Source organism: Amblyomma mixtum, unplaced genomic scaffold (assembly GCF_055824585.1).
Source record: "Amblyomma mixtum isolate Tamu unplaced genomic scaffold, ASM5582458v1 scaffold_12, whole genome shotgun sequence".
Taxonomy (NCBI): domain Eukaryota; kingdom Metazoa; phylum Arthropoda; class Arachnida; order Ixodida; family Ixodidae; genus Amblyomma; species Amblyomma mixtum.
The window spans coordinates 9,331,759-9,342,502 of NW_028317651.1; the positions used below are offsets into that span (position 1 = coordinate 9,331,759).

Genomic DNA, 10,744 nt, shown 5'->3' on the forward strand with positions numbered 1-10,744 from the left:
TAGTGGCGCGTTCTACGAACAAAATTAGTTGTCAGTTTGCGCTCGTACTGTACCATGTCTCGTGTGGAGAGTGCTCTTTTGCCGGCATTTTATCATGTCAGATATAGGGGATTTTTTTCTGCTTTGTGGCGTTGATCAGTGGAAAATGAACCGTTTAAATAATTAATAATTAAATAGAAATCAGAACAAAAACAACCACAATCTGCCAGTGGGATTTGAAGCCACTATCTGCGTATTTCTATGGCGACAGCTGTCCAATCTTCTGCTTTCGGTGGTAATTATGGGCAGTGAAACCAAGCCTTGAGAGTGTTCACCAGCGCCACACTCGTCCACAGGAGCGGACGTAGTACGTTCTCTATTACCCCGAGTGCCACACGTGAAACGTGATCGAACGATGGGGGGCGGTAGGTGCGCGAAAGTCCTCTTTTGCTACCTATGACACTAAGACAGCCAGAACCACGGCCGTCGTTAAGCTATTGAACAGACCAGGGAAGAAAAAAAAAAGAGGTGGTCGTTATGACCTACACGACGGACGCCAACAGTCTCCCAAACAAAGGAGAGTAAGGACCTCTAATTCTTTCAATTTGGCGATGTTTATCAATGGGAGATCAATAGTTGAAGTAACTAATATTTTATTAGGAAGCAGGAGAAAAAAACTCAGGGGCACTTTGCGTCTCTAAATTGCCGCAAAACGAAACCTATTCTTGGCTCACAGTTTTTTTTCATATTTTATGTTTCCCATTTAATTTTTCACTTTATTTTTTATTTTGTTTTTTTTTTTTTATTATTTTTGTTTTTTTTTATTTTTATTTTATTTTACTGTTTATTTTTGTTCCTTTTCTTATTTTTATTTTTTATTTTGGTATATTTCATTTACGAGAGCCATGTATTCACTAGATGCACCTTTACTCACGCTCAAACCTGTGCGGCTGTGCTTCAACGTGCTCCTTGCTGGAAACAGCGCATCGGCCGTTGGCCGAGGTCTAGCGACGTCTCAGGACACTACGGACTCGTACAAAGTTGTACTTCCCCGATTGCCTACCGGTAATGTTGTCCTTAATACCATTTTCCTGCATGCTGACCTTAAGGGTCGCCCGTACCGAGCGCCTGACTTCCGTGACGCACTCGCACAGATATTGGATCTCCGGGAAATTTTGTGCATTGGTCAATACCAAATGAGCCACGTGTGGATGGTTACCTGCGAGAGTAGTTCTTCCAAACAGAAGCTTGTTAACAAAGCGGAGTTTCCTGTCAAAGGACTGCGGTGCATGGTGTTTGACCCGGATACTAAGAACGTCAAGGTTAAGCTCCTTTGGCTTCCCCGCTATATGGAACACCGGATGATTGTGGAAGCATTAGAGCCTTATGGCACGATTCAGTCCGTGGAGCGTGAAAAGTGGCGGTGCCCAGGGATGAAGCATATGGAAACGTCGAACCGTGAAATCTCCCTCACACTCAAGGATGGAGTGTCAGCAAGCACAATCCCACACACACTTAATGTTTATGGAGTGCAGGCATTAGTCCTTATCCCAGGGAGACCTCCACTGTGCCTCCGATGCAGCCGGGTTGGGCATGTACGGCGCCAGTGTCGCACGCCTCGGTGCACCCAGTGCCGACGCTTTGGCCATACTGCGGAGAACTGTGTCTTGAGGTACGCTGACAGGCTGCGTCAAGGCCAGTGGTCACGGGAAGATGACGTGGCATCAGAACACATCATGGATGTGTCTGAGGTTGTCGACGCGACCGGAGAACTAAGTCGTGAGCATCGAATAGATAGGGAACAGAAGGCTTCAACACCTCAAATCAACACGGAATCTCAAGCGACTGGCCATCTAGCATCCGCGCCTCCAGAACGAAAACCGCCGGACCCGGCCCCCCCCCCCTCCCCCCCCCCCCGTGAGCGCTACAGAGACTGCTGTGCTTGCTGCACAGGAACACCTCGTCGCCACAGGCCAACGTCCAGATATGCCTCCTGTGGAGTCAGACGAGGCGATACAGCCAGTGAATGCTCGCCGATCCTCCTCTGTTGCTGATTCTGCTTCGTCGTTGAAGGGTAACGGTGAGCCGTGTGTGGCGTCGATCTCTGGCGTGTCCGGTTCTCTGTCGGCTGTTAGTGTGGCAGCGAGTGATGTGCTCCCCTCGGGTTCGTGGGCCGAGGCCTTGGCTGTTTCAGAGGAAGACATGGACAGCACCGCACCTTTGAAACGTCCAGCAGATGCTGACGAGGTGTGTATCGATGGCGCTGACCACAAGGCACAATGTGTAGAGGCCACGGGAAGGGTGGCGTTAAAGAGGAGGGCGATGTCTGCCCGAGAGGCTGCCAATTTGGAGGCGGGCCACCCCATTCCAGGGGATGGCGTTTGTTAAGACTGGCACCAAAAATGGCGAGCGTCGCAGCATATCAAGTCGCTACCCTTAACGTTAGGAGTATGCGTAATCGTAGGAGGCAACAGCAGGTACGGCATCTCTTAAACAAATGGAGTGTGTGTATGGCCGCTATCCAGGAAACAAAGTTGTCCTCTGATGAAGATACAGCAGCTGCTCTGGAGCCTTTTTTGTCGGAATACAACATTATTGTTAGCCACGCGAGAGGCTTATCAGGAGGTTGTATGCTATTCCTGGCGAACGCGCTAGAGATAACAGCCATGTCTTATTGCATAGATGACGAGGGGCGACTTATATGCTGTGATCTCACAATTTCAGGTGAACAGTGGCGGATTATTTGTGTTTACGCCCCCACAAAGCAGCGCGATAGAAGGCTTTTCTTTCTGTCATTAGTTGAACATTTGTGCACGGACCGCAAAATTATATTGTTGGGAGATTTTAATTGCGTTTGTAGGGATGAGGACCGATCAGTGGTATGTAAGAGATACGACCCTAGTGCTGCATTACTTACCGACTTGGTTTCTGAATATAGTCTTGTGGACGTGGGACAGGAAAAAGGCGACAGTATGCATTTCACTCATTTTCAGTTTTCCTCTAATGCTTGCCTTGACAGAATTTACGTTTCTGTAGACGCGTTAGCAAGTGTGTTTGGCTGCTGGGTGCGGCCGATCTTCTTCAGTGACCACTGTATGGTGTCTCTTCAGATAGGGAGGTACACTCGGCATGTACTTCACCCTCGATGGGAGTTGTGGAAGATGAATAACTGTCTGCTCTCAGACGAAATCTTTCAGCGTGCTGTACCTACTTGTTTGAAGGACGTATGGTCACGCCGTGATCTGTCCGTTTTTCAAAAGTGGGATTTGTTTAAACAGGAGATCAAAAACTTGGCAATTGAGGCCTCAGCAAGAATCGCTTTCCTGAAGAGACACCACCTTCGTGAGCTTGGGCGTACCCTAACGGAGCTACATGAGCTAGAGAGGATAAGCCCGGTGCCTATCTCGAAGAGATTTATAACGTAAAAGCAGAGCTTCAACAATTTGCGACAGAAAGATCTAAGGGGGCCTTGATACGATCTAGGTCCCGAAGGTTTCTTGATGAGCAACCTTCTCGTCGGGCCCTGAGTGGTGAAAAAGAGAATGCTCTTGCGAAGGAAATATTGGAAATTCAGTATGGTGATTGCACATACAACGATGCGCCTGGTATTCTTGCTGCTTTCTTTGACTATTATCGAAAGATGTTTGGCAGTTGCGAAGATCCAAATCAGGGTTTCGATTACAGTTCCTTACTCGGAAACTTCCCTCGACTTGACGATGAGAAGTGTGCTATAGTGAAGGAACCTATCACTTTTCATGAAATTCAATCAGCCATTTCTGCCCTGCGGAGCCAGAAATCTCCTGGGCCAGATGGTATTACTAGCGAATTCTATAAAACCTTTTCGCCTTGCCTAGTGCCTGTTTTGATGGAAGTTTTCCAAGCATCTTATGATGTGAGTGTCCTGCCTCCCACTTTCTATTCTGGACACACAATATTAATTCCCAAAAGCAAAGATACTAATCGGTTGAAAATTGTTGAGGGATATCGTCCAATTTCCCTCTGCAATGTTGATTACAAAAGTTGTGCCAAGGTTATTAGCAGTCGTCTGCAGCTAGTCATTATGGACTTGGTAGGTTCGCATCAGGTCTGTGGTATTAGAGGCCGCAGTATTAAAACACATATCCATATTGCACGTTCAGTATTAGAGACAGTATCAGATGAGACAGGCCAAGTAGCTCTGATTCAAATTGACTTGGCGAAGGCGTTTGATAAAGTTCGGCACGATTTCTTGTTCGTGGTCTTGGAGTATGCTAATATTGGTGACGTCTTGCTCAAAGGCATAAGGCTGTGCTATAAGAACTCCTATACAAGGGTTATTGTTAATCAGGAGCTAACGAAACCAATACCACTGGAAGCATCTGTTCGTCAAGGATGTCCACTGTCTCTATTGTTGTTTGCCCTATATCTGGAACCCCTCTGTCTCAGTATAAGTAACAGCGCAGCTATCCGCGGTTTCTCTCTGGCTCAATGTGAAGTTAAAGTTTTAGCCTATGCTGATGATGTCGCCCTCTTTTGTTCTGACAAAAAGAGTGTACTTGAGGCTCTAAACTTGACTAAACAGTTCTGTGTTGTATCAGGCGCGGCTCTTAATTTAGAGAAATCCAAAGGTTTTTGGTTGGGTTATTGGGGAACTAGGCGAAGCCAGTTCGGTGGCATATGCTGGGACAGTAGCCCTCTTGAGTACCTAGGCGTTCCGCTGCGCCCAGTTCGCAACAGTACAGCCTACTGGGATTCACAAATTGTAACTCTACGGCGGCCAACACAGGCTTGGATGGGTAGGGAACTCTCAGTGTTTGCGAGGGCACAGGTCTGTAACATATTTTTGTTTGCAAAGCTCGCGTATGTCCTTCAAGTCCTGCATTGTGCGAGGAGGAAGGTGCAAGCAATACACAGAATATTTGCAACATTCGTTTGGCGCTCTCAATGGGAGCCCATGAGGCGAGACAACTTGTTCCTTCCCTTAGAGGGTGGTGGAGTGGGTCTTGTTCACCTGTTCGTGCATCAACTTGTTTCCCGTTTTTTTCTTTTTAAAATCGACAAACCACCCGTTTCTGGTAGCTGTGCTCATTAGGCGGCTTAGTTTTCATTTCCCTTACTTATTCGCACCGACTGTGCAGGCTTGTGAGGGGACTTTATGGGGATTCCTTAAGGAGGTTGCCGACACTTTCAATTTCCTCACTGTGCGCTTCTCTTTAGGTTACCTGCATAGCCTCTCGAGAAAACAGATGACCCAGGCCCTCACTGAGTCTTTGTTCCCTACACCATTGTATCGGCAGCCTTATCTGGGGTCTTTGGACATCAGTGTTCTAAAGCGTGTTAGGCGGATGTGCATTCAGGCAGCCGCTAAAACGTTCTTTTTGAAACTACACACAGCGACGCTGCCTGTCAAGACATTTCTTAATGACAAGGGGATGTTTGCACCCTGGAATGTGAATTGCCGTCTGTGTAACGTGCCTCAGACAATTGATCATTGCTTCATCCTGTGCCGTGATGCCATGTTCTTTTGGGACATACTACAACGAACTCTTAAGAAGGACATTGAAATTACACCATACACTATTAGATTTCTGCCTGTTGACAAAAACTCTGCTATGCCTTATGATCTGTTTATGTTGATGGGACTATTCAGTCTTTGGAAAAGCCGTATGATGGACAGAAATGCCGAGCCACCAAGATCGTCCAAATCTGTATTTCGTGAACAGTGTGCTTTGGTGAGGAGTGTATATGCTGCACGCGAAGAACCTCCAAGCTGGCTGCCGTGCCTAGATGCATGTGTGTGCCTCCCTGAATTTTGATGTTTTGATGGGGATGCAGTGTTGAGTTAGGGCTATGGCGGGCTCCTATTAAGCAGCCCGGTAACTTGAGACGCGAACCAGTCTGATTGAAGTTTTCCTCCTTTCTACGGAAGTTCTTCCATGCAATAAAGAAAAAAAAGAGCCTTCCTGGCGGAGTGGTAGCGTCTCTGCTTCAAATGCGAAAGGCCCTGGTTCGATTCCAAACCTCGACGCAGATTCTTTTTAAAATGCGGACAAGTCTGCCGACACGGCTGCTGACGACAGTATGAGACATCGAAGGCTTTCGCCTTAAATACAACCACAATCTGCCAGTGGGATCCTAACCCACTGCCTTCGAATTTCGCGTCCCGTGCTCTACCAACTCAGCTACGGCGACGACTATCCAATCTTCTCCTTTCGGGGGTATTTATGTGCCGTGCAGTGCAAATGAACGTTAAATTTAATTTCGTTTTTTTCTGCCCTTAAGGTACTCTGCCCATTAGAGAGGGGAGGGACTAAGAGAGTCATCAGTAAAAACTCGCACAAGACAACGCAAGAGAAGGGATTGCAAATTTCGAGTTGACATCTGTTGATGACAAGCACAAAGGTACAAAGGATACAAACGCATATGTAATGAACACGAAGGAAAATTGCAATGTGACAAGAAATAGCGCGGCAGGAGCCCGAAATTCATTTGTAGCATCTTGACAGTCATAACAACGAAAACACTGAAATATAGAATATTACGTACACGTATACAAAAGAGATTTTCAAAACTTCACAAAAGGTGATTTTCAAGTGTATTCTTAAGCACAGGTGTATTATTTGTACTTGTTAATCAGGGGGATAAACGGTTCTAGCCTTGCTAGTTTTGGGCAGGGTGTCGAACCGGAACCTAACCTGAACCCGAAACCGGAACCGAATTTCCACCCGGAACCGGAGCCGACGAACCGAACCCATATTTTATTCGCCATCTTGGAACTGAACCCGAACCGGAACGATTCAAAGGAACCGTTCCGAACCGGTTCGGAGCTCGGTTCAGCCCCACTTTTTTTGCAACCCGGCACACTTTCTTTTTTTCAGACAAAATGAGATAGCCTAGCGAGCCGCCGCGGTGGCTCAGCGGTTATGGTGCTCGGCTGCTGACCCGAAAGACGCGGGTTCCATCCCGGCTGCGGCGGCTGAATTTTTTTGGAGGAGAAATTCTAGAGGCCCGTGTACTGTGCGATGTCAGGGCACGTTAAAGAACCCCAGGTGGTCGAAATTTCCGGAGCCCTCCACTACGGCGTCTCTGATAGCCTTAGTCGCTTTGGGACGTTAAACCCCATAAACCAAACCAACCAGATAGCCTAGCGCGTAGGTTTACCCATCCGAAGCTGTCTGCGCTGGAAAGTGGGAGAATGGCGCCCAGTTTATGAGACAACAAAATTGATTGGTTTGGTTTATGGTGTTTAACGTCCCAAAGCGACTAAGGCTATGGAGATACCGTAGTGGAGGGCTCCGGAAATTTCGACCACCTGGGGTTCTTTAACGTGCACTGACATCGTACAGTACACGGGCCTCTAGAATTTCTCCTCCAAATAAATTCAACCGCCGCAGCCGGGATCGAACCCGCGTCTTTCGGGTCAGCAGCCAAGCACCATAACCACTGAGCCACCGCGGCGGCACAACAAAATTGAATGAAGTATGATGTGTGGGAAGAAACCTAATTGACTCTTCTGTAATGTACTAGCGCCAATTCTAAAGCATTGTAAGTCAGGTTTATGTGAAATCTTGAGTGATTACTTCTCCTTTTCATGTTTGTGTATGGCTTTAATCAAATTGTTAGCCCTGATCTAATTCAATAAAGCACTATAGACACCAAATTATTGCTTGCGTATTTTCTCTTTTCAAACGACGATTTCGACATTGGTATACATGGAGCACCCTGTGGTATTTGCCTACAGCCAATAAATAATTTATATGCGAATTTTTTCGTGACGTTGTTTTAGTTTCATCGGCAGAACGAGTGCTGTTACCTGTAGTTGAATTTAGGTTACATGAGGCACGAAATAAAACGGCAATAACTCGTTTGTTGTAATTCTAGCCTTTGACGCAGGCTGGTTTATGTGCAGTAGCGAGTCAAAACAAAGTATCAGCGTCTATATCACAGGTTTGCACGTTTCACGTGACAGTTCAACTGCTAGTCACAACATTTCTCGGTTGATGAAACTGAAACAGACTGAAATAAATTATTTTCTAAATTATTCAGCGGCCGTAGGCGATTGATTGATTGAAAACATCTTTATTTATTCAGTATTTTCAGAACATGTGGGTGGGCCGCCTAGTCCGGTAGTCCATTGGCTGCTGCTGCTGCGGTGGTCCTCCCCACCAGCCAGTGCTGACGGTCAGGATCATCGCTGAGCAGAATAGCCTCCCACTGCTCCTCTGAGGCGTTGGGAATGGGGTCAAGTAAGGGATTAAATTGGCATGCCCACACCATATGGTAGAGGCTAGCTACCTCTCCACAGTGTGGGCACTGCGGAGAGTATAGTGTAGGGTACCACAGGTGTAATTTAGCTGGTGTTGGGTATGTGTTGGTTTGTAGTCTTCTAAGGGTGTTCTCTTCTAACTTATTGAGGGATTTGTGTGGTGTTGGGTACTCCTTTCTGGCTGTTCTGTATGGCGCAAGATTGTCAGCATACACTGCTAAACCTATCAGCTCACGGCACCCTTCATGGTCATCAGGGGGAGACGCCGTAGGCGGCCGTAGGCGAATACCGCATAGTGGTCCAGGTATCCTAATATCTAAGTCATCGTTTGAAAGAAGAAAACACGCAATAAAATTTGTGTGCGCAGTCCTTCGAGCACCGATTGAGAATGCTGTTGCTCGGTGCGGGCTGCGGACTCTGAAAGCTAGGAATTGGGTCTGTATTTATAGAATATGACTCAAAAGGAAAGAGGGCCCCAGGCCCTTGGAAGGTACAGACTGGCTCCCCGAGCGGCTGCTCTCTTCCGCTGCTGGAGGAAGACTCCCTTTGTCCGTTGACGGTCGAGTTTTCGAACGCCGTGGTCACGTGACAAAGCCGCGGTTCTTGGAAGAAAGCGCCCTTCGGGGCCGAATCCGGACCACCCCGAGTTCCGATGCGAGAGGAGAGGGGACAGCCGTGACCCTCATAAACATGTCAAGTTCGAGAGGGGTGCGTCTTCGGCGGAACATGAGCCCCGCGTCCACGACGAGGCCGGCACCCTGCGACGCCGAGTATAGGTCGGAACGCTCGCGGCATAAACAGTTTCCCGGAGTTCGCGGGCTCACACGCCAGCAGTGTCTTGCAACGCAACAGACTCCTCCCCCCGATGAAGTCCTTCGCCGAGGCTGCGTCCCCAGATGCAGGGTCGAGAGAAGGCGCTCCGGACGGCCACAGGGCAAATGCATGCGCTCAGTTTCCACACACACACACACACACACACGCACGCGCACACACACACACACACACACACACACACACACACACACACACACACACACACACACACACACACACACACATGCACGCGCACGCGCACAAACACACACAGTGCGGTTATTTTGGGAAGGGATGCTATACTGCTAACGCAGTAAGAAGGACAACTAAACGAGTATGCATACTCCGAGTTGGATTCGTACCAGCGGCGCGCAACAGAAAAGCTCCGTTTAGAGATGCCTTAGGCTACTCCGCCATCTCAGAGGCTTCTTTTTATCGTTGTTGCATAAAATATTAGGAACCTCTGGGACCCTCCTCGTGCCTTGCTTCATCTCGTCGAATTCAAAGATCTCAGCGGAAATTCTTACGCCACCGTGGCTCCCTTACTCTGCCCGCACATCAAAATTTCGGAATGAGTCAGGAGATTGAAATTGAACAACATGGTCCTGCAGCGGTAAAGAGCACTGTTCTCTGAACAGCGACCTCGCTGAACGCGGCGGTTCTGCGTGTTGATCCATCATGCGGGTGTTCCACACGCTAAGCTGTCCTACGAACACGAAGAGTTCGCACGAAATTGCGGAGTCTTTTGTCGCAGACAGAAATCTTATAGTGAAGTACATGATCTCAGTGTCTATTTTAAGACACTGCTGAAGTATGCCCCTAAAACGCAGCATCACGACAAAAAGAAACAATTGTTTTGTTGCTCAGTGATTTCTCGTTGCTCTCACAGGTAGCAATTCACTGACCACGGCACAAACGCCTCCTTAGCGCGAAGGTACGTCCTAACGCGTAAGGTCCATGTTTGAAGCGTGAACAAGGTTTTTGCGGCCGATTGAAACTACAGTCGAGCCCGTTTATAACGAACCTGACGGTCACGCGGATTCCGTTCATTATATCTGATGTTCGTAGTAAGTGGACTCTTCGCATAACAGCCAAAAACACTGAGGCCACTAAAAGTGGCGTTTATTTCTTATAAAACTACTTTATGCGCTCCTACTTGTGCAAAGGAGATCTTCCAGCGGCTCTTTCCAGGCTATCTATAGGGTGGTCAGTTATTCCTCGTGGAGACCCTTGCTGCTAACCATCAAATTTAGCGACGGGGTATAACTAATCGTGCTTGAAGTGTCCACGGCAGCTGGTGGCAGGTCGGCCACATAAACAAAATTCCTGAGAGTACGGAAGTGCTTTTGCTTGGTGTTCGTCTTCGTCACAGCCCGCGCTTCTGCAATTTTGTGCTCCGCAGAAGCGTACTTGTCTGAGGAAACATCTGGCTAGCCATAGATCAACGAAGCTTTGTCACACATCTACATGCGTCCGGTCACCTGTGTTTTCGAGCTGCTTCTATAGTTCGTGTACTCATGAAGCGACAAAAGTAGCGCAGCGCTCGCGGCACTGAGTGCATCAGTTGCACTGTCCGCTGTGTGACGCTGCCTGCACGTGGTAGCAGCTCAAAAGATGGAGCCACTGGGGGGCAGGCTATGCATGCCACGTGACCAGACCGTGGGTAACACGCATGGCTATCAAGGCTTTAAAAATTCTCAAATCGCT

At 48.0% G+C, this 10,744-nt stretch overlaps 1 protein-coding gene across 1 annotated transcript; it reads left to right on the forward strand.

Moving 5' to 3' along the window:
- Window positions 1-1,133: 1,133 nt before the first annotated feature.
- LOC149324916 (uncharacterized) lies at window positions 1,134-10,471 on the forward strand. Its single transcript, XM_089565203.1, has 2 exons — window positions 1,134-1,758; window positions 10,440-10,471. The coding sequence occupies exons 1-2, from the start codon at window positions 1,176-1,178 to the stop codon at window positions 10,469-10,471; spliced, it is 615 nt and encodes a 204-aa protein (XP_089421329.1). The 5' UTR covers window positions 1,134-1,175.
- The last annotated feature ends 273 nt before the right edge of the window (window positions 10,472-10,744 follow it).

What these genes read in the sequence shown, in the direction of transcription:
- LOC149324916 (XM_089565203.1), top strand. Translation starts at nt 1,176, where the DNA reads ATGAGCCACGTGTGGATGGTTACCTGCGAGAGTAGTTCTTCCAAACAG. An exon ending in CGCGACCGGAGAACTAAGTC is followed by an intron (nt 1,759 to 10,439) that starts GTGAGCATCGAA and finishes TGTGCTCCGCAG; the next exon opens with AAGCGTACTTGTCTGAGGAA.